General features: G+C 40.5%; 1 protein-coding gene across 1 annotated transcript in view; it reads left to right on the top strand.

Annotated features, from left to right (window-relative positions):
* The first annotated feature begins 883 nt into the window (after nucleotides 1-883).
* LOC140186203 (uncharacterized) overlaps nucleotides 884-24,711 on the top strand; it is a 138,280-nt gene continuing 114,452 nt past the window's right edge. Inside the window, exons 1-5 of the mRNA XM_072240174.1 lie at nucleotides 884-996; nucleotides 2,559-2,675; nucleotides 3,461-3,617; nucleotides 19,399-19,580; nucleotides 21,305-21,344. Of these exons, the coding sequence (XP_072096275.1) occupies nucleotides 3,512-3,617; nucleotides 19,399-19,580; nucleotides 21,305-21,344 (328 nt within the window). The 5' untranslated portion in view covers nucleotides 884-996; nucleotides 2,559-2,675; nucleotides 3,461-3,511. The remainder of the gene's footprint in view (nucleotides 997-2,558; nucleotides 2,676-3,460; nucleotides 3,618-19,398; nucleotides 19,581-21,304; nucleotides 21,345-24,711) is intronic.

Genomic DNA, 24,711 nt, shown 5'->3' with positions numbered 1-24,711 from the left:
TGTCAAAATTGCCCAACACATCACCCACAACAGCCTAACAGCCATCAAGGACATATGTACACAGAGATGCCAGAAGAGGGCCAGTAACATCATGAAGCAACAGCACCTACCCTGCTCATGGGCTCCCATCAGGAAGGTGGCTACATAGCATCCATGCTAGGACCACCAGATTCAAAAAGTTACTTTCCACAGCAGTAAGACTGATCAACACCTCTAACAACTAACCCACTCCTTCACTGCACCAACCACCACTACTTTATTATTTCCTGTCGGTCACCTGATGTACAGACACTTTACCGACATACAACCAATTTCGCAGCTACCTTACCTATTTGTATTTTTTGTGTTTTTATTATTATTGTTTTCTTTATGTTATTGTGGGGTTTTTTTTGTGCTGTATCAGAGCTGCAGTAACAATCATTTTGTTCTCTGTCACACTTGCGTTCTGTATATTAACCAATCTTGAATGATCCATGCACTTTGCACACTTATCATAGGGGTTTCCAAGCAATGATCTTGTCGAAAGGTATGCCACAGAGATTCTCGGAAACGAGCTGACCTCGACGACACTGACGCTTCGAAGACATTTTCCCGTTTTGATATTGAATAGCAATTAAGTAACTATCATTCCACACGTTGTTTAAACCTAAAGCCACTGACGTGCGCTTTTCCACATCAGCCCCGTACCTGTAAAGAAAAACGTCGTCACTGCGAACGCCACAGTCCAGCCCAGGCCCCGGAGCGCCATGCCGCACGGCCCGTACCACGTGACCGTTTCGCAGCCGCTTTGCGGCACGCGGTCGCGGAGCAGGTGCTGCCGCCGCCATTTTGCGCCGTGAATTGGGACTCGTCGGTGGGAATCCTACTATCGGCCGAGAGAGAAACAGCTTCAAGCTCTTGTCCAGTTCGGATACACAACATGCATGGTCTTGAAAACAAATCAGCGAGTATATATGCGTTATATGCAAGAAGTAATTTAAGTTACAAGTCTCACAGGTATGTTTTGTCTGATATTTAGAATAACAGTGAGCGAGGGTGTTACTTTGCTACAAATGCTGCCATAAATATTGGAATTGTTTGGATGACATTGGCCTTTTTCTAATAGAGATATTTATCTTGTCCTGTTTAATCCTTTCTTGAAACTAACCCGTTTTCTCACTTTTCTATTGCTGGTGAAAGATTTTAAAACTGAAAAGTTAATTGCCTCTTTCCAGAGTTGCTGCCTGACTTGCTGAGTGTTTTAAGCATTTTCTGTTTTTATTACCGTTATTTTTTATGACAGCTACATATCTGATTATACCCTCAGCATTTGCAACTCCTGTAAAACCAAACACTTTTCTTTGAGCGGGTGAAGTCCTGCAGCAAGCCATTTCCCTAGTAGCAGGGTGCTATTAACTTTCAATTATGAGTCATTTTATGCTGTAAAAGATGAGATGCTGTATCACTGAATATCATGCATGATAGTTCAGCAGTTTACTGTGTATGAAGCCTGCAAAGTTTGGTTGTGGGGTATGCATCAGCGTTAAGAATGTTAAAAAAAATTATAAATGCTAATATGCAATTGGCTGGCATACCTGGAATATTCCTGGAGAGTACTGTACATTGTTAGTTAGGTGCCACTGTTGAAGATACAAGGCTGCAACATGTCTACTTCTGATGCAGAAATCTTTGCCTCCCGTGTGAACTTTACCAAGACCGTTAGCTTTTGCTGCATTTAAATTATTTATTCATGCATATGAAGAAATCAAGTGAGCTGAACACCAGCTTCTCTGGGTGGGAACTTCATACAGAAGCAGTAAATCATAATCAATCTGGAATTTCAATGTGATGATTATAAACATTTCAGCCTATGGGGAGGATGGGAGGGAAGAGTTACATTGATCTTTGGAATTGTCAAAGGCCCTGTACTGTACAGTGCTTACTATTCTATGTTATATCAGACTAATCTCAATAATGCATTACCGAGTGCTATTAACTCACTAATAATTCAGACAATGTTTAATGTAACTCACTAGGTTCTGGACTTCAATACAGCTTCAATCAAAATACTGGCAAATAAGCTGTATTCTAAAGAGTGAGTGATAGTGATGTCTATGTAACATTTAAAGCTGAAATCTGTGAGAATCAATAGGGAGTTCACCAAACAAAGCTATAGCTGGTATGAGAAGGAAGGTTGCAGTCATTACATTACAATAATTTTAGCCCCCAGTTGAACAGGCAAAGAATTCACAAGACAGTGTAGTCCTCTTAGGAATCAATTGCATTACCACCTTCCATCAAGAAAATAGCTGGGAATTCCTTCATTTATTTGGGATACTATGCTGTTTAATTGGGACAGGAAACTTGCTGAACTGTTTCTAATGACCCTCAGTTGCGTGCACTTGTATGTCTGTTAGACATTACAGCATGCCCTGAACAGTTTTTAAGTAGCATCATTTGCATGTGTTTGTGTTCAAAAAGCAGTGGTTTTTGTCACTGATGTTTGGTGAGAAAGAAGTTGTAAGACAATTCGGACGAAGGGTCTCGGCCTGAAATGTCGACTGCACCTCTTCCTACAGATGCTGCCTGGCCTGCTGCGTTCACCAGCAACTTTGATGTGTGTTGGTTGAGACAATTCGGAACTGTTTTGCTCACTGCCTTTTCAAGAATTCAGGCGTGGAGATGTAGAAACAGCCGTGAGTGAAAATGAAACCATTTCACTACTTCAGAACAATCATCCTGAATGTTATAATGAAAGTGAAGGTTTGGAGGGTGTGATCACTGAAACCATTGCATGAAGGCAGTCCATTATCTGCACTAGGTGTCTGGGCTGCTTTTGTTCATTTACAGTCAATCAAAAGAACACAGCAATGTACACAGGATGAATTCCTCCTTCAATAAATACAGGTGTCCCCCGCTTTTCGAATGTTCGCTTTACGAAACCTCACTGTTACGAAAGACCTACATTAGTACCCTATTTTCGCTTTCAGAAGGTGTTTTCACTGTTACGGGAAAAAAATTCAGCGCGCGATAAAAGGCAGCGCGCCCGGAGCAGCTGCTCTCCCCCGGATTCTCGCCGGCATTGCTTAAACACGAGCCTGTGAGCAGCCGTTTGCAAGATGAGTTCTATGGTATCGGAAAAGCCTGAAAGAGCTCGTAAGGGTGTTACACTTATGGTAAAACTAGACATAATTAAGCGTTTTGATCATGGTGAATTTGGTGCTGCTGACTACTAAGAGACTACTAGACAGGTATATGGAGGAATCTAAGGTGGGGGCTTATATGGGAGGCAGGGTTTGAGGGTCGGCACAACATTGTGGGCCGAAGGGCCTGTACTGTGCTGTACTATTCTATGTTCTATGACACGTAATTGTCGGCCCAGCTCAGAGACGATGCAATCGGAAATCGGCACTGATCTGGGCCGACAATTACAGGTGGCACCTAATTAATTAGCGTGTTTGTTTCGGCTTTTTTCTCAAAGATATGCTGTGTACCTCCCGGCTACCGCTGGACCCCTGCATTCTTGGCGGTAATGTATCGCTCAGCGGCCTGGAGGGTGGGGTCCACTGCACCACCCAAACTCCGACAACTCAGTCTAACACACCATCATCAGTGTGCTCGGCGCTGTCCCGATTCCCGTAAGTGATACTACACTGTACATATGCTATTTCTACTTTATATCGGCTGTGTATTTTTACGTGTTATTTGGTATGATTTGGCAGCTTCATAGCTTAAAGGTTACTGGAGAGCGCTTGCGCCGTGTTTTTGCCAACAGCGCTTGCGTGCGATTTTCTGCCGACGGCGCTTGCGTGAGATTTTCGCTCCAGAGAACAGTTCAGTAATGATTGTGGAAAAGTATTTCTACTTTATATAGGCTGTGTATTTATCATATCATTCCTGCTTTTACTATATGTTACTGTTATTTTAGGTTTTATGTGTTATTTGGCATGATTTGGTAGGTTATTTTTGGGTCTGCGAATGCTCACAAAATTTTCCCATATAAATAAATGGTAATTTCTTCTTCACTTTACGGCATTTCGGCTTACGAACCGTTTCATAGGAACGCTCTACCTTCGGATGGCGGGGGAAACGTGTATTAGGAACTAATACTATTTTGTAATACTGTAGAGGTATTGGTAGTGTTCCAATTTGTTATGTATTTAATCTAGATACATAAATTGTTACTCAGCTAAACAGTTGTTTCTTTTTTATACCTTTTTAAGTATTTCCATGAAACTTCAGCTAATTGGAGAAGCTGAATAATTATGCCAAGATGTCCTGGTCTCTGTGTGTCCCAAGTAGCCAGAATCCATTGTACTTAAAATGTACTTTCTTTGTATAAACATCAGTATGACTTTTAATTGTTTGTCCTATTTCTAACTTCAGTCTTGCAATTTATGATATTCTGAACTTCTCAATGTGTTACTGACAAGACCATCATACGTAGGAACAGAATTAAGCCATTCAGCCCATTCAGTCTGCTTTGCCATTCTGTCATAGCTGATTATTATTCCTCGCAACACCATTCTCCTGTCTTCTCCCTGTAACCATAAGACCATGAGGTACAGGAGCAGAATAGGAGCCCATCGAGTCTGCTGTGCCATTTCATCATGGTTAAACCAATTTTCCCCTCAGTCCCAATCTCCTGCCATCTTCCAGTACCCCTCCATGCCCTGACCAATCAAGAATCTATCAACCTCTGCCTTAAATATACATAAAGGCTTGGCCTCCGCACCCGCCTATGGCAAAGAATTGCACAGGTTCACTACTCTCTGGCCAAAGAAATTCCTCATCATCTCCATTCTAAAAGGCGCCCCTGTATTCTGAGGCTGTGTCCTCTGGTCTTGGATTCTCCCACCATAACAAACATCCTCTCCACATCCACTCTTATCAAGGCCTTTCACCATTTCAGCATGGATTTACAAAGGGGAAATCATGCTTGACTAATCATCTAGAATTTTTTGAGAATGTAACTATGAAAATGGACGTGGGAAAGCCAGTGGATGTAGTGTACCTGGACTTTCAGAAAGCCTTTGATTAGGTCCCACATAGGAGGTTAGTGTGCAAAAGTAGAGCAAATGGTATTGGGGGTAGGGTACTGACGTGGATAGAAAATTGGATGGCAGACAGGAAACAAAGAGTAGGGATTAATGGGTCCTTTTCAGAATGGCAGGCAGTGACTAGCGGGGTACCGCAAGGCTCGGTGCTGGGTCCGCAGCTATTTACAATATACATTAATGATTTAGGTGAAGGGAATAAAAGTAGCATTAACAAATTTGCAGATGACACAAAGCTGGGTGGCAGTGTGAGATGTGAGGAGGATGTTATGAGAATGTAGGGTGACTTGGACAAGTTGGGTGAGGGGGCAGATGCATGGCAGATGCAGTTTAATGTGGATAAATGTGAGGTTATCGACTTTGGTGGCAAGAACAGGAAGGCAGATTACATTCTGAATGGTGTCAAGTTCGGAAAAGGGGAAGTACAATGAGATCTAGGTGCCCTTGTTCATCAGTCACTGAAAGTAAGCATGCAGGTACAGCAGGCAGTGAAGAAAGCTAATGGCATGTTGGCCTTCATAACAAGGGGAGTTGAGTATAGGAGCAAAGAGATCCTTCTGCAGTTGTACAGGGCCCTGGTGCGACCACACCTGGAGTATTGTGTACAGTTTTGGTCTCCAAATTTGAGGAAGGACATTCTAGCTATTGAGGGAGTGCAGCGTAGGTTCACGAAGTTAATTCCTGGGATGGTGGGACTGTCATATGTTGAAAGATTGGAGCGACTGGGGTTGTATACACTGGAATTCAGAAGGATGAGAGGTGATCTGAATGAAACATAGAAGATTATTAAGGGATTGGGCAGGCTAGAGGCAGGAAACATGTTCCCGATGTTGGGGGAGTCCAGAACCAGAGGCCACAGTTTAAGAATAAGGGGTAGACAATTTAGAATGGAGTTGAGGAAAAACTTTTTCACAGAGGGTTGTGGTTCTGTGGAATGCTCTGCCTCAGAAGGCAGTGGAGGCCAATTCTCTGGATTCTTTCAAGAAAGAGATAGAGCTCTTAAAGATAGCGGAGTGAAGGGATATGGGGACAAGGCAGGAAAAGGGTCCTGATTGTGGATGATCAGCCATGATCACAGTGAATGGTGGTGCTGGCTGGAAGGGCTGAATGGCCTACTCCTGCACCTATTGTCTATTTGATGGTTTCAATGAGGTTATCCCTCATTATTCAGAATTCTAGTGAATACAGGCCCAGAGCTATAAACCACTCTTAAATATGACAAGCCATTCAATCCTGGAATCATTTTTGTGAACCTACTTTGAACCCTCTCCAGTTTCAGCACATCTTTTCTAAGTTAAGGGGCCCCAAACTGCTCACAATACTCCCAAATGAGGCTTCACCAGTGCTTCATAAAGTCGCAACATGACATCATTGCTTTTATATTCTAGTCCTCTTGAAATGAATGCTAACATTGCATTTGCCTTCCTCACCACAGACAACCTGCAACTTAACCTTTAGGGAATCCTGCACACGGACTCCCAAATCACTTTGCACATCAGTTTTTTTTTGTATTTTCTCTCTGTTTAGAAAATCGTCAACCCTTTCATTTCTTCTACCAATGTGCATGACCATACACTTACCGACACTGTATTCCACCAGTCATTTCTTTGTCCATTCTCCAAATCTAAGTTCTGCTGTAGTCTCTCTACTTCCTCAAAACTACTTGCCCCTCCAGCTATCTTCATATTGTTTGTAAACTTTGCAACAAAGCCATCAATTCCATCATCCAAATTATTGACGAAATAATATTTTAAAAGATTGACCCCAACACTGACCCCTGTGGAACACCACCTCACTGGCAGCCAATCAGAAATAGGCTCTCCTTTATTCCCACCCTTTGCCAATCAGCCACTGCTTTATCTATGTTAGAATCTTTTCTGTAATACCATGGGCTCATAGCTTGTTAAGCAGTATTCATGTGTGGCACCTTGTCAAAGGTCTTTTGAAAATCCAAGTACATAATATCAACTGATTCTCATCCTGCTCAACAGATTTGTCAGGCAAGATTTTCCCTTGAGGAAACTATGCTGATTACAGCTTATTTTATCATGTGGCTCTGAGTACCCTGAGAGCCTATGCTTGATAATCGATTCCATCATCTTCTCAAACACTGAGGTCAGACTAATTGGCCCATAGTTTCCTTTCTTCAGGCTCTTTCCCTTCTCGAAGACTAGAGTGGCATTTGCAATTTTCCAGTCTTCTGGAACCATTCCAGAATCTAGTGGTTCTTGGAAGATCATTACTAATGCCTCCATGATCCCTTTAGCCACCTCTTCAGAACTCTGGGGTGTACACCATCTGGTCCAGGTGACTTATGTACCTTCTTCAGACTTTTCAGTTTCCCAAGAACCTTCTCCCTAGTTATGGCAACTTCACACACCTCATGCCCCTGACACCTGGAACTACCATCATACTGTTAGAGTCTTCCACAGTGAAGACTGAAGCAAAGCACTCATTCAATTTATCTGCCATTTCCTTGTCTCCCATTACTACCTTTCCAGAATAGTTTTCAAGCAGTCTGATATCCAGTCTTGCATCTCTTTTACAATTCACCTATCTGAAGAAACTTTTGGTATCCTGTTTAATATTATTGACTAGCTTACTTTCATATTCCATCTTTACCTTAATGACTTTTTAAATAGCCTTTTTTTTTAAACTTTCCAATCCTTTAACTTCCTGCTAACCTTTGCTCTATTATATGTCCTCTCTTTGGCTTTTATGTTGGCTTCGACTTCTCTTGTTCGCCACTGTTGTGTCATTTTCCCTTTAAAATACTTCTTCCTCTTGGGATTTATATTTACTGTGCCTTCCGATTGCTTCCAGAAATTCTAGCCATTGCTGTTCTGCTGTCATCCCTGCCAGTGTTCTTTTCCAATTAATACTGGCCAACTCCTCTCTCGTGCCTCTGTAATTCCTTTACCCCACTGTAATATTGATAAATGACTGAATCTTTGATGTCCTTACTGATCAGGAACCTATCAACCTCTGCTTTAAATATACCCAATGATTTGGCCTCCACAGCTGTCAAGAGCCATGTCTTTCACAGACCCACCCCTCTGACTAAAGATATTCCCCCTCACCTCTTTTCTAAAGGAATGTCTTTGTATTCTGAGACTGTGCCATCTGGACCTCGACTCCCCCATTATAGGAAATATCTACTCCATGTCCACTATATCTGGGCCTTTCTATATCCGATAGGTTTCAATGAGATTCCCTGTTATTCTTCTAAACTCCAATGAATACAGTTGCAGAGCCATCAAATCCTCCTCATACATTAACCCTTTCATTCCCAGGATCATTCTCATAAACCTCCTCTGAACCCGCTCCAATTGCCAGCCTATCCTTTCTAGATAAGGGGTTCAAATCAGCTTACAATACTTCAAGTGCAGTCTGAACAATGTCTTATAAAGCCTCAGTATTACAATGTTGTTTTTTTTTAATATATTCTAATACTCTTGAAAAGAATTCTAGCGTTACATTTGCCTTCCTTAAACCCACTCAACTTGCATGTTAATCTAAATGGAATCTTTACAATGACTCCCAAGTTCCTTTGCATGTCTGATTTCTGAATTTGCTCCCCATTTTTTGGGTTTTGGATATTTGAACCTCCACAGTATTCTGTGTGGGAATTTAAACTGGAGGTGGCAGTGTTTTTTTTTAACGAGGTCGATATCAATCCAGCACGGATGGAGAGTGCGCTAGGGAGCGGTCTGTCACTGGATCGAACTCGGGAACCTCCGTTCTGGAGCTGGGCCCTGATCTCACTGTGCCCCCAGCCCTTTCCTTCAACTCAAGTGCATGACCATGCACTTCCTTACATTGTACTCCATCTGCCATTTTGGTCCCATTCTCATTTCTCTGCAGTCTTCTACAGACTCCTTGCTTCCTCGACACTAACTGCCCCTCCACCTGTTTTTGTATCATTTGCAAACTTGGCCATCAGCAATTTCACATCAGTCCAAGACAATGCCTACATCAGACTTCCTGGCCAGATTTGGTGAATACTTAAAATATTTCACGGCATAATACTTTCAGAATTTAATGAAAAATAAAGGGTTTGTTTTATTTGAATGCCTTCGAGTGTTCCGTAATTGTGCTCCATGAAACCTTGATGTCACAGTGTCATATTGTTCTGTCATATAGACTGCAAAGTACAGGTAAAACTGAAGTGATGCAAGTCAGTAATAATAATATTATGTGATGTCACAATCCCCAAAGGCATTGGTAATCAAAGGCATGTATTTTACAAAATATCTCTTTGTGCCACCTTGTGGTGGTTGGAGGCTTTAAAGTTCAACAGACACCACTGTCACCATGGAAGCATCCACATTTTATTTTATCTGGTTTTCCATTCTCATTACTTTGCCTTCAGGTAGGGTAATTTGGACTTTTATTTGTGCATTCGCCTGTTAATTATTATGCTGTGCTTTTGTTTGGCGCCGCCTACTTTTGTAGAATGGTAGCCCTCTGTAAAAGATAGTTGTGGAAGATGCTTAAGGCCGATTTATACTTGTGTGTCAAATGTATGCCATAGGTACGGTGTAGCTGCCTACCCTACACTGTACTCTACACCGTAGCCTAACGCGCACCTCCCCTAAAATGTAACTACGCGTCGCGGCGATGCAGACCAAAATAGCTGTGATTGGTCTGCTTGTTAGCATCACATTTCCTCCTACGGTCCAAAAGCTTCCCATTGGGCGAAGAAGGGCAGGGAAGGAACTCTGGCTGCAATGCTTTCCATAAAGTTTTACAGACCTCCGAAATTATGGAGGACCCTGTGCTTGACACCAGTTTGTAGCTAGCTGCTACAGCCTCTTGACTTCCACCTGAAGCTAAAACTCAAATGGTGATTGCCAGTCTCTGAGTATACTGTGTGTACACTGATGTGAAATAAATGGTTGGAGATGATAAACCAAACCGTCAAATCTACCTTCCGATATCCAAAAATATTTGAAATGCATTTCCTTGTCCATGTCTCTCAGTGGCCGGACAAGCACAGAAAATTCACCCTCCTTCAGTTTCAGTCGCCATTGTTTGAAGTTTGAGTTTTTTCATGTTGATTTTCAACATGAAGAAACTCAACACAGTGGCATAGAATCCCCACCGCCAACTAGCGTTTCGGTGGTGAATTGCAGAGCGATGCAGACACACCAACGCACAAATATAAGTGCTCACAACGGCGTAGCCCACTTGCGTAGGCCACGACGTAAGCTAGTACGCACAAGTATAAATCAGCCTGTAGAATCTGATAGAAACCACATACTGTATGTTGTGATGGATATTGGTGGATTTAACACACTGAATAATGTCAACCCTTGTGCAGTTCTCATTTGTAGCATTGTCAGATAAAATTCGATCATGTTTTCCCCTTGTATTTATTAAATGCATTGCAGTTCTATTCATAGCAGTTTAATTTATTTTAAATGGCACCTGAGCTAATTGACCCTTCTGCAGTTTGCTTCAACAACTCGACAGGCTTACTGGTGGATTAGTAGTAGAATGCATAGTGACTTTTAGGTGAGAATACTGCATTCCTCCACTTTGGTAGTTGATACATCTGGGTATACAACAATAGCAGAGCTGCAGAATGTGTTTAAGACAGGATAAATATGCCAGGATCCTAATAAAATTGGGGAAGAGAGGTTTATGTCTGTAAACCATATTCCCCAAGAGTGTTGAGGAATCTCATTTGTATCTCTAGATCTCTGAGCAGCAATATGCTTGGAGATTTTAAATTTTCCCAAGTCAGAGGCCTGTGATCCTTTGTAAGCAGAGCTACAGCCTAAATTCTGTTGTCTTTGTCAGTCAAAGTCACTTCATTCTGAATTTCTAGCCTCCAGATCACTCTGAGAATGATTGGGACAGTGATGTTTTATACCATACTTTACAGTTTGCTGAGTACACTGGAAACCATCAGAAGGAATGGCGCCATATTTGTGAAATTCGGTAGTTCCCAAAGATTGAGTGAGTTGGTTGATTATATGTCTCACTTTGTGGGAAGGTGGCTTTGTTGTTGCGGGAGAGACCTATGGGTGATAGCATTCTCATATTTCTTCTGCCTTAGGGCTTGGTGGAAGAAATTGTAGGTTTGGGCGATGCTGTCAGAATAACCTGAGTAAGCAACTATATAATGTATTTTGTGTGCCAGTGTGGGGTTAATAATTGCTTAGAGATCTCCGAGATCTTCCTGCCAGAAATTCTGTAATTCGTCTCCTGACATTCAACTCGTATTCAGTTAACTGCCTGTTGTCCTGCCCTGCAAGCCCAAAGGACCTTCTGTCACTGTCTCAACCAAGTCATTGCAGACTCTACAGCTGCATTGCTGTACACTTTTATCAGGTATGAGGCTGAAGCATTAAGTCAAAGTAGTTTCTTATGATAGTTCAATGGGATATAACTTAAAGGGCAGGACCTCCAGGGTAATGATCTCAGGATTGCTATCCATGCCATGTGCTAGTGAGGCCAGAACTAGAAAAATTACACAGTTTAATGCATGGCTAAGGAGTTGGTGTAGGAGGAAGAGCGTAAGATTTTTGTATCATTGGTCTCTCTTCCAGGGAATGTGGGACCTGTACTGAAGGGATCGTTTGCACCTGAAACTGGAGAGTAACTAATGTCCTAGTCGGAAGGTTTATTAATATTGCACGGTGGGGTTAAAACTAGAGTTGCAGAGAGATGGGAACCAGAGTGCCAGAAAAGTTGTGGAGACAGATGTTGATAAGACCTCAGACAAAGTTAAGAATCAAAAGGTTGAACATGGTGCGACTAGTGTCCTGAGCTGCTTATATTTCAATGCAAGAAGTATCAAAGGAAAGGCGGATGATAGTGCTGAAGATGAGATAACTGGTTTACAAACAGGCGATGTGTATTGAGGAGAGGCTGTTGATAGGGCAAAATTGCAGTCAGCAGGATGATTCTGATTCTGAGTTGCAATGTAAAAGGCAGACAAAATTGAAAAGGGTGAATACAGGACTGAAGGTGTTATATTTGAATGGGTGCAGTATATGGAATAAGGTACATGAACTTGTAGCATAGTTGCAGAATATCAGGTATGATGTTGTAAGCATAACTGAATCATGGCTGAAAGAAGATTATAGCTGAGAGCTTAGTGTCCAAGGGTACATGTTATATCAAAAGGACATGCAAGAAAGCAGAGGGAGCATTGTTGCTCTATTGGCAAAAAATGAAATCAAATAATTAGAAAGAGGTGACAGAAGGTTAGAAGGTGTTGAATTATTGTGCACAGAGCCAAGGAATGCAAGGGTAAAAATACCCTGATGGGAGTTGTATGCAGATACACAAACAGTAGTAAGGATGTGGTCTACAAGTTACAATGTGAGATAGAAAATGCATGCCAAAAGGGCAATGTTACAATAGTCATGGAGGATTTCAATAGCCAGTTAACCTGGGAAAATCAGTTTGGTGCTGATTTACAGGAGGGTGAGTTTCTAGAGTGCCTACGAGAAGGCTTTTTAGAGTAGCTCCTGTTTGAGCCCACTAGGGGATCATCTATTCTGGATTGGGTATTGTGCAATGAACCAGAATTGATTAGAGAGCTTAAAGAAAAGGAACCCTTTTGGGAAAGTGATCATAATATGATCAAATTCACTGTGAAATTTGAGAAGGAGAAGCTGAAGTCCATTGTATCAGTATTACAGTGGAGTGAAGAGAATTGCAGAGGCATGAAAGTGGAGTTGGCCAGAATTGATTGGAAAAGGATACTGGCAAGGATGATAACAGAGCAGCAAGGGCTGGAATTTCTGGAAACAATTTGGAAGGCACAGGATATATACAACCCAAAAAGAAAAAAGTGTTCTAAAGGGAAGATGACACAACAGTGGCTAACAAGAGAAGTCAGAGCCAACATAAGAGCCAAAGAGAGGGCAGACAATAGAGCAAAAATTAGTGGGAAGTTAGAGGATTGGGAAGCTTCGAAAAACTAACAGAAGGCAATTAAAAAAGTAACTAAAGGTAAAGATGGAATACATAAGTAAGCTAGCCAGTAATATTAAAGAGGATACTGAAAGTTTCTTCAGATACATAGAGTGTAAAAGAGAGGCGAGACTGGATATTGAACTGCTGGAAAACGATCCTGGAGAGGTAGTACTGGGAGACAAGGAAATGGCGGATGAACTGAATCTATATTTTGTATCAGTCTTCACTGTGGAAGGTATTAGCAGTATGGTGAAAGTTCCAGGTGTCAAGGGTCATGAAGTGTGTGAAGTTACTTGTACTAGAGAGAAGGTTCTTGGGAAATTGAAAGGTCTGAAGGCACATGAGTCACCTGGACCAGATGGTCTACACTCCACAGTTCTGAAAGAGGTGTCTGAAGAAATTCTGGAAGCATTAGTAATGATCTTTCAAGAATCACTAGATTGTGGAATGGTTCCAGAAGACTGGAAAATTGCAAATGTTATGCCAGTCTTCAAGAAGGGAGAGAGGCAGAAGGAAGGAAGCTATAGGCCAGTTAGTCTGACCTCAGTGGTTGGGACGATGTTGGAATTAATTATTAAGTGTGAGGTCTTAGGGTATTTGGAGGCATATGATAAAATAGGCCATATTCAGCATGGTTTCCTCAAGGGAATATCTTGCCTGACAAGTCTGTTGGAATTTTTTGAAGAGATAACCAGCAGGATAGACAAAGGAGAATCGGTTCATGTTGTACGCTTGGATTTTCAGAAGGCCTGTGACAAGGTGCGACACATGAATACTGCTTAACAAGCTATGAGCCCATGATAGTATGGGAAATATTCTAGCATGGATAAAACAGTGGCTGATTGGCAGGAGGCAAAGAGCGGGAATAAAGGGAGCCTTTTCTGGTTGGCTGCCGGTGACTAGTGGTGTTTTACAGGAGTCTGTGTTGGGACCAGTTCTTTTTACATAAGATGTCAATGATTTGGATGATGGAATTAATGTCTTTGTTGTGAAGTTTGGAGATGAAATAAAGATAGGTGGAGGCTCAGGTAGTTTTGAGAGAGTAGATAGGCTACAGAAGGACTTAGACAGATTAGGAGAATGGACAAAGAAATGGCAGATGGGATACAGTGCCGGGAACTGTATGGTCATGAATTTTGGTAGAATAAGTGAAAGGGTTGACTATTTTCTAAATGAAGAGAAAATACAAAAATGTTAGCATTCATTTCAGGTGGACTAGAATATAAAAGAAAGAATGTAATGTAAAGCACTTGTGAGGCCTCACTTGGAGTATTGGGAGCAGTTTTGGACCCATTATCTTCGAAAGGATGTGCTGAAACTGGAGGTGCAAAGGAAGTTCACGAAAATGATTTCAAAATTGAATGGCTTGTCGTATGAAGAGCATCTGTTGGCTCGGGGCTTGTATTCACTGGAATTCAGAAGAATGAGGAGTGACCTCATTGAAAGCTAACGATTGGTGAAGGCTTTGGTGGAGTGGATACAGAGAGGATGTTTGCTGTGCTCGGAGGGTCTAAGAGCAGAGGACAGAGCCTCGGAATAGAGGGGTGTCCTTTAAGAATGGACATGATGAGGAATATCTTTAGCCAGAGGGTGGTGAATCTGTGAAATTATTTGCTACAGGCAGGTGTGGAGGTCAAGTCTTTACGTATAATTAAGGCAGAGGTTGATAGATTCTTAATTGGTCAGGGATACCAGGAGAAGGCAGGAGATTGGAGCTGAGAGGAAAATTGAATCTGCCATGATGAAATAGCAGGGCAAATTTGATGGGCCAAGCAGCCTAATTCTGCTTCTATATCTTATGATATAGACTCTGTAATGATCTTTGACCTTGACCAATCAATATTATCTAATCAAGCACATTACTACAAATGTAGTATCATACCAAACAGATGACAAATCTCTTGCCTTCCAGCAATACAACAAATACAAGATTTGTTGTCATAGACACAACAAATGTGTTTGATGAATGCAGTGGATTTGATGCTCTAGTTAGTTGAAGGTTTGAAAGCAGAGCATTGAAAAAGACGTTGCTATCAGAATGTCATTACCTCCAGAGTTCCACACTCTTACTGTCTGCGTGTAGTTTTCTAAGAAAGCCTCACTACAGATTCAGATCCTGTAACAAAAGCCTCTCTTGGATGGGATAAATGATTATGCTCACAAGACAGTAAAAGGTATACAATTCATTAAAATAACTGGCAGTGCTGACATATTTTTGCTTGAAAAATTCACTTCATCTTTGCAGCAGTTCCATTTCATTGCTGAAGGGGAAATGCCAGAATATGCACACTGCTTCAAAATAGTGACCTACAAAATCACCATTTAAATGCTATTTATATCCAATACACTTTTAAATAGAATATTGCTGCAGTACATTGTAGTACATAATGATAAAGTACTATTGATAATAAATAAATTGAATATAAAGACTGTAGAGATACAAGACCATTGCACCATGTTTAAAAGCCCCCCTTGTCACATTATCTGCATATTTCATTGAAGTGATTAAGCTTTAAAGATTTGAAGAAATCTTAGAATCAGCATCAGGTTTAATATAACTGGCAAATGTGGTGAAATTGGTTGTTGTAGCAGCTGTACATTGCAATACATTATAAAAACTATAAATTACAATAAGGAGTATATATAGAAAGTAAATTAAATAAGTAGTGAAAAAGAGAGGAAAAAGTAACTTGGGTAGTGTTTATGGGTTCATTATCCATTCAGTAATCTGGTGGAGGAGAAAGAAGCTGAACTGTTTAGTTTTCTGAACATTGATGCTAAATTCGTAAAATGAAATTAGATATTTAAAAAATAAGCTATTCCCTTCAGAAACAATTTGTTCTTTGCTAGCGCCTCTCCTTTTAAAGAACTACAGTTTGATTACAGGTTACAGTAAGTAGAGTTGTGTTTTAAGCATATTCTCTGAAGCGTGAATATTCAGTTTCACTCAGTGATCTCCATTTCTGTTCAGTGCAATCAGAAACCTGCTTCAGCAGTGGCTGCCTGAAAGAAATGTTAATTTCACAGGCATGGAATTTCACACCATTTACTGTCTAGAAATATGTATCCAATGTTTTGCATAAACTTCCAGAGTTAGCATTGGTTTATTATTGTCACGTGTACTGAGATACAGTGAAAAGAGGTTTTGCATGTCAAACAGAGCGTGTCCTACATAATTACTTTGATGGAATCTTGCATAACATCTTTTGCATTCTGTCAGACAGACTAGGTAAGGTATTTTGATAAAATTTCACAGCAGCTTTCCTGTATGTTTCATTTTGAAGTTCTTGTCGAAATCAACCAGGTAGGGCTTGATGTGCTGCTTTGCTTTGTGGGGGGTGTATTTGCATTGCTTATTTACAGACGGCTAGCACCAGGTGTCTCTGCATCTAAATTGCAGTCCTCCAGCCTGTTGAAACCTTGAATTGCCAGTTTCTGAGCTAGAGATTAGTGGTGTCGGGTTGTAGGGATGCCTTCCTTTTTCCATTCTGGAGTGATAAATGGAAAGTGTTGTGATGGGCAGAATGTGGCAATATGTGGAGTGTCTGGCACATGCATGAACATTGATTGCTATGAATGAAGAAGGTATGGAAAAATGCAATTGATACTAGTCTTCTATATACTTGCCATGAATCCTCATGTACAGCAGGCATTTAAGTTTATGTGGACCCCATCTTTTAACTTGGGGTTAAAATAGACTGGAAGACTATCACTCAAGATCATGGCAGAACTTATCCTGAAAGATAACAGAAAATTAAATCTTAAAGTGCTCTAATAACATGATTGGGTGCAGTCTCTGTCACAAAAGAGAAAGTGCTCAAAAAGTTGAAAGACCTAAAGGTACATAAGTCACCCAGACCAGATGAATAATAATAATAATAAAATAGATGAGCTGCACCCTAGGGTTCTGAAAGAGATGCCGTTAGAGATTGTGGTGGCATTGGAAATGATCTTTCAAAAATCATTGGACTCTGGCATGGTGAAAGAGAACTAGAAAATTGCAAATGTCACTCTACTCTTTAAGAAAGGAAGAAGGCAGTAGAAAATAAATTATAGGCCAGTTGGCCTGACCTCAGTGATTGGGAAGATGTTAAAGTTAATTGTTAAGGATGAGGTGATGGAACACTTGGTGACACAGGACAAGATAGTACAAAGTCAGCATGGTTTCCTTAAGGGAAAATCCTACCTGACGAACTTGTTGGAACTCTTTGAGGAAATTACAAGTAGGATGGATAAAGGGGATGAAGTGGATGTTCTATATTTGGACTTTCAGAAGGCCTTTGACAAGGTGCCTGTTATGTACCCCTAGGGTTCATATTTTCTGTGGACTGTCACTTTAAAATGTTGGGAGAATGAGACTGACTTTTGGACACAGAAGAAAAAGGACACACAGATGCACTAAGGTGTGGTGAAATTACCACTACACTTTCAGGTGCCCACGAGTGTGGGACCGAGGATTGATTAAGAGGAATCGATCTGTGATTATTAGTGCGTGAAAGAGCGACCCTGTGGAGTCTACCAGTGTGTCTAACCCTTGCCTGGGTTGGTAGTTTATCACTTGAAGACGGCGCACTCAAGTTGGTCAAGTTTGGCTAACTTGGGAGTTTCGGAGGACAACAGGAAGAATCGACGGCATCAGCTTACGTGTTCAACAAACTATCCCCCCCTCCCTCTCCCCCTCTGTCCCTCTCTCCCCCCTCCCTCTCTCCCCCCTCAATTCTACTCAACTCAATATCACAAACTGAACTGACTTTGCTTACGTACCATTGTAAGACTATATCAATTACCACCTAAGGTTGAAGAAGTTTGGGTTTTATATTTCGGCACCTATATATGCATAAACTCTGCTAACCTGTTTGATTTATCTGGTTTTATTACTATATTGTGTAGTTACTAATAAAATAGAATTAGTTAACAGCAAAACCAGACTCCAAGTGTGTTCTATTTCTGCTGGTCCTTTATCATGTTACGGGGTATGTAACAGTGCCACACATGAGGCTGCTTACCAAGTTAAGAGCCCGTGGTATTACAGGAAAGTTACTAACATGGTTAGAGCATTGGCTGATTGGCAGGAGGCAGCGAGTGGGAATAAAAAAAATTTCTGGTTGGCTGCCAGTGACTAGTGGTGTTCCGCAGGGGTCGATGTTGGGTCCACTTCGTTTTATGCTGGATGTAACTGATTTAGATGATGGTGTAGATGGCTTTGTTGCCAAGTTTGCAGATGATACAAGATTGGTGGAGGGGCAGGTAGAGTTCAGGAAACAGGTAGGATACAGAAGGACTTGGACAGATTAAGAGAATGTATTTCATTTGCCACTTCCTTGCCCAATGTTGGAAAATGCATAGTCATTTACCTTGGTAGTAGAAATAAATGTGCAAACTATTTTCTAAATGGGGAGAAAATCCAAAAATCTGAGATGCAATGGGACCTGCGAGTGCTTGTGCAGAACACCCTAAAGGTTAACTTGCAGGTTGAGTCGGTGGTGAAGAAAGCAAATGCCATGTTAGCATTCATTTGAAGAGGTCCAGAATGCAAGAGCAAGGATGTGATGCTGAGGCCTCACCTTGATCATTGTGTACTGTTTTGGACTCCTCATCTAAGAAAAGATGTGCTAGCATTGGAGATGGGCCAGAGGAGGTTCACAAGGATGATTCCAGGAATGAAAGGGTTATCATACGAGGAATGTTTGATGGCTCTGGGTCTGTACTCACTGGAATTCAGAAGGATGGGGGGGATCTCATTGAAACCTTTAGAATATTGAAAGGTCTAGACAGAGTAGATGTGGAAAGGATGTTTCCCATTATGGAGAATCAAGAGTAAGCGGGCATAGTCTCAGGATAGAGAGGCGCCCTTTCAAAACAGAGATGCAGAGAAGTTTCTTTACCCGAAGGATGGTGAATTTGTGAAATTTGTTGCCACTTGCAGCTAAGGAGGCCAGGTTGTTGGGTGTACTTAAGGCAGAGATTGATAGAACTTGATTGGATATGGCATCAAAGGTTACGGGGAGAAGGCTGGGAACTGGAGTTGAGGAGGAGAAAAAAAGAAGTATTGGGCATGATTGAATGGTAGAGCAGACTGGATGGGGCAGGTGGCCTAGTTCTGCTCCTACGTCTTACGGTCTTATGGATAAGTCTTTTATGTGGCACCTTATCAGATGCCTTCTGGAAATCCAAGAAAATAATGTCCATCTGTGCCCCTCTATCCATTGCACTTATCGTATCCTCAAAGAACTCCAGTAAGTTTGTCAACAGTGTACTGATGATGTCTCCTCTTTATGGTGATGAAATGATGCCAAGATCAGAGAACAACTGAACCACCTTACACATTTTCTAAGTTATTTCTAATTTGATATGTGCCACATGTTTAATTTATTTGTGCATTTGTTTTGTTTGATGACTAACCTTTTGTAGTTAATTTTGATCTAAGGTTGGACTGAAACTGAGAATATAACAGCCCGTGTTCCATCTACATCTGCACTGGAAATACTTATCAAAGAGCATCTTACTGTACCTTCAGCTTCCAGTTTGACATCAAATCTGAATTCCATACCAACTTCACTTTCAGTTCCTAATACTACTGCTAAGTCTGTGATCATATTCGATAGGAAGGTGAGTGGTTTGCACCATAAAAGACCCATAAAAGCTCAGGCATATATTATTTTGGTGTATGTTAAATGGACTTTGCATTTAGTGGTGCAGTTCAGTGGAGTAAATTTGAGTATACTCCTCTTATGTTAACAAAGTTGAAAGAATGTAGATACAATTTCTTTAGCCACTCATAATTCTGATATACAGATACCTGTCTAGATTAGGATACTGGTAGCCATTTTTGGATAATATGGAGCATCACCTCTGATTGGTTTCACTGTTACTGAAAGAGAAGCCTACTAAAAATGTGTATGTGTTTCAATTATTGTAATGAGTCTGGAGCAGCTGAAGTATATTTCCAAGGCCTCCTAAATTCTGGGTCATTGGCACTCGAGCCTCCATGTATGGTTATATTTTAGTGTTAAATACCATTGGAACAGTAAATTACTGTAAACTCATTCAGGATTGATGTGGAGATTGTTGACAACCACATACAAGTTTCATTTGCTAATTAATTTACGAACAGGAGAGAAGTGTAAATATTGTTCAAATAATGTCCTTATCTACCAGAAGGTGATGTAAGTTTTATTTCTGTCACTTCCCCAAGGGAAGTATGCAATGTAGACATCACTAAGTGGCAGATGTTTCTAGTTTAGAGGAATAGGTTAATTAGAAAATCTCATAGTTTGATATTTTTTCCTTCATATGGTTAGACACGAAATTAAAATAAAGGACACTACAAATAAGTTTTCAAAAAAATTCATTGAATTATGAAATATGCTAATTTTTTGTGATGTAAATCACTCTCATACACACCTCACTGTTTTACTGCAACCATTCTAGTTTATATACTGTATGTACTGTATGTTATAAGGTGACAATTCAACAATTTGACAATACAGTAAAACGCCATAATGCCACCTGTTTGGCAATTCAGAGGTGTTGATTTGACATTTTCCAGATTATTAGATGTTATTTTTATTAATAACCCAACACATCTTAAGATGAAAAATGAATTAAAATGTGTTTGGTATTAATGTATATAGTAAATTTCCTGGTTAATCAATTAAGTTTAAAGCAAGAGCTTGGGAACTAGGGCTTGCAGATCAGAAAAGAACACAGGAAATAGGGCTCTGTGGCACCAGAAAAAAAAGTGTAGCATTCAAGGCACCAAGAAATTAGAAGGGAAGATGGGAAATGGGAACTGCCAAGTCAGAAAGTAGAGTGGGAAGTGAGGTTTGGTGAATTGGAGAAAGTATGGGAATTGGGCCTGTTGCATACAAGGGAAATGCAAGAATGCAGATAAAAGGATCATGGGAAATGGGGTAAGTGAAAGGGAGCTCGGGAGCCAAAGCCCTAGTGAGTGGGAAGAGAGTTTGAGAGCCAGGGTGTGGGGAGTTGAGAGAGTACATGACATAGCGTACTGCAAAGTGTGTCAGATCCTGAACTATGGTCAGATGGCAGATTATTTTACTGTAGCCTGTCCCGTCCAACAGAAGACTTCGTAGATGTGGTTGCTATGCCAGAAGTAACAACCTAGCCTTCTTGTCTCAATCGTGTTGGAACTATGGAACAAATATCCATTTTTACTACTTGGGTAACTCAGCTCAAGGTGAAAGTAGTGAAGTGTATAACAATAGAGCTATATCAGTTTAATTAGCATATGATTTGTGTGTTAGGTTCTACATTGTAGCGTGTGTGTTTCTTCTTTATCTGATTTATATTTTGTTTCTTTTTACTTATAGTACAGATCGGACAAAGCATTTCAGAGAATGAATAAAGCTCGTAAGTAATGTGTTGAACTATATAAGTATACAATTTGCATGATTTCAGTTCATAATGGTAATTATGTTCTTGTTAATAGTCAAACTGTGTTCATTTATTTATGTACCTAAGCGTATAAGCAAGGCTACTATTTCAATGTGGTGCAAAATATTGCATGTCAAGTGATTATATTTAAGCCTAATTTACCTACTCAAGAAAATATAAAAGATAAGATGCGCTATTTGAAAAATAGCTAGGAGTTTTCTTGGCATTTTTTTCCAATGTTAATATCTCTACTAAAATCATGAGAAACAATTAACCCATCATTTATATTTTTGTGTGACATCATTGAACATAATGATTGGCACATTTTCTTACATAACTGCAATGACTGCAAAGTAAAAGTAATATCAGTTCTAAAATGCTTTGGGACTCTCACATTTATGATGTACCTAAAGGCTTGAAATACCATGGCATAGAAGGTCATGGGCTGATTGGTGGGAAATAGAAATAGTAAAGATAGCTATTTGGTCAGCACAGTGATTGGTGCCTGGAAGTTTTGTTTCTATGCTGTGTGCCTTTATGATTGATGTTAAGGTAGACTTTGTGTACTCTTTTCACTGCCTTAGTAAAGCAGCCGACATAATCAAAGATCCCACCCACCCTGGGCATTCTCTCCTCACCCCAGTCCCTTTGGGCAGAAGATACAAAACTGCATGTACCACTAGGCTGAAGGACAGCTTCTATCCTACTGTTATAAGACTATTGAATGGTCTTCTAAGTTGATAAGATGGACTTTTGACCTCACAATCTATCTGGTTATGGCCTTGTTGAAAATTCAAAAGTAAATTTATTATCAAAGTACATGTATGTCACTATATACAACCCTGAGATTCATTTTCTTATGGGCATACTCTGTACATCCAAGATAGAATCAATTAAAGACCACTCCAATTTGGGCATTCAACCAGTGTGCAAAAGATGACAAACTGTAAATACAAAAAGAAAGAAATAATAAATTTCAAGAATATGAGATGAAGAGTTCTGGTCACCCCACTATAGGAAGGAGGTTGAGGCTTTGGAGAGGGTGTTGAAGTGGTTTACCAGGGTGCTGCCTAGTTTAGAGGACATGTGCTATCATGAGAGGCTGGACAACTTGGGTTGATTTCTTTGGAGCAGCACAGGCTGAGGGGAGATCTGATGGAGGTTTTTAAGATTATGAGCAGTATAGATAGAGTAGACAGGGAATATTTTTTTCCAGTGTAGAAATATCTAATATTAGAGGGCATGTAGGTGAGAGGGGGTAGGTTCAAAAGGGATGTGAGGGGTAGGGTTTTTACTGAGAGAATGATGGATGCCTCAGTTGCCCTGCCTGCTATGGTGGTAGAGGCAAATACATTAGAGGCTTTTAAGAGAGGTTTAGATAGGCACATGAATGTCAGGAAGATGGAGAGATGTGGACATTGTGTAGGTAAGAAGGTTATTTTTTTTGGGGGGGTGGTGATTTACTTTTTAGCTGGTTCAGCACAACATTGTGGGCTGAAGGCCCTGCCCCTGTGTTTTGTTCTAAATATACAGCTTCATTCAGGATTCTGATACACAAAACCTTGTGTTTTAAAATAACAATGTTGAACAGTGGCAAAAGTTGTCCTTAATGATGTATGGCTTACCCAGAACAAAGAAGGGAAGAAACAGTAATTTCATTTTGCAGGCATTTAGGTTTGCTTGTACTGGTGATTCCCAAGATTTAGATCTAGTTTTCCTGTAGTAATACCATTCCACACATTCAGTTTATTAAATTGGATTATTGAAGATGACATCTAGGAAATACACATGTATAGCAAATATGCCAGGTTTATGTGGGATTGCTACCAGATGTATGAGACATGCAAGAAATTGGGCCTTACACAGAGTATCTGGAATACAAAGATTGTTTACCAACTTGCCTTGTAGACATTACCTTCCCTGACAACAGAGGTCATTGGAAAATGGCCTAAATGGAGTCCAAGTGTGTCTTCTCAACAATTCCATCAATAATGGAGATTATTTAACCAAACAATTTTTATTCAGGTTGTAGTTAACCCTTCTACCAATATTGTCAGTACTCTTAACATCACTAGAAATCACTTTAATTGTTGTACTTTTATATCACTTGGGCTATTCCACTCAAATCATATTCACCAACCAATCACTTAAGTACTAGCCAATGATTCAATATCTTTTGTTTGGAATATCAACTTTGTGAAGCTGTAAGGAAAGAGCTAACAGAAAATGAAGTAAAAGTTAGCACATCAGGTATCTGTGCAGAGCTGACCTTTACATCCTTTGGAGCTAATCTCCACTTGAATGCACATAACCTCAAATTGTAATACCATATCCAGTGAGGTGGTAAGTGAGCGTCCGTAATTCTACTTACTTGTGTCTGCTGCCAGCACCAGAACTATAAAATACTGTTTCCAATGTTACTCTGAAAGATTGATTTAACACCCTGTTGACCGTTTACCTTGATCCTGTACCTGCATTTTCCTGCCAGAACTTGCTATCCCTTGATTCTCCCAGAGCTCTCTTTGCTTTGAACGTACCCAATGACCCTTCATCCACAATCCTCAAGAACAGAGTATTCCAAATATTCCCCGATCTCATAAGGAGGAAATTCCTCTTGATCTTAGCTTTAAATTCACTTCCTATTTGTTGCTGTGCTCCTGTTTTCACTCGACAGAAGGCAAACTATCATGTTCAACTGTAGACCGCTGAAAATTCATGGACTCATAAACTGCTGTGTGCGACTGTCGGTACTGTGTTTCGTACCTTGACCTCGGTGCAGCACTGTTTCATTTGGTTGTATTGACAGATATTCATGTTTGGCTGAATGACAATTAAACTTGAACCTAAATATCCTGAGACTATGCCTATTCAAGCTTTTGGCCAAGAGAAGCATCTCGTTGGTATCTATTGGTACAAAGAAGCTGCAGATACCAGAATTCAAAAGAAAAAATGGAAAATGTTGGATGTATTTAGTGGCCAAGCTCATATTCAGGTTCATATTCAGATTCTGATTTATTTATCACCTGTACATCGAAACGTACAGTGAAATGCATCATTTGTGTAACAGGCAGCACACACATGGAGCCTGCAAGTATCACCACACATTCTAGTGCAAACATAACATGTCTGCAACGCTCAGCAGAGCAACACAAAATATAACAAAGCAGAACATAACAAGCAACAAAACAACATTAGCAAATCAAGCCTCTTTTCTTCCTCCCACCCACCCTTGCACATAAACAGTACTCCAAATCCAGGACAGGCCTCCAGTTTCCAGCTTCCAGGTTTTCAATCGACCTATGGGCGTCAGTATTAACCCCTAGAGCAGCTGACAACAGGACCC

The sequence above is a fragment of the Mobula birostris genome, chromosome 22 (assembly GCF_030028105.1).
Source record: "Mobula birostris isolate sMobBir1 chromosome 22, sMobBir1.hap1, whole genome shotgun sequence".
NCBI lineage: Eukaryota > Metazoa > Chordata > Chondrichthyes > Myliobatiformes > Myliobatidae > Mobula > Mobula birostris.
This window is presented reverse-complemented; position numbering and strand designations above follow the sequence as displayed.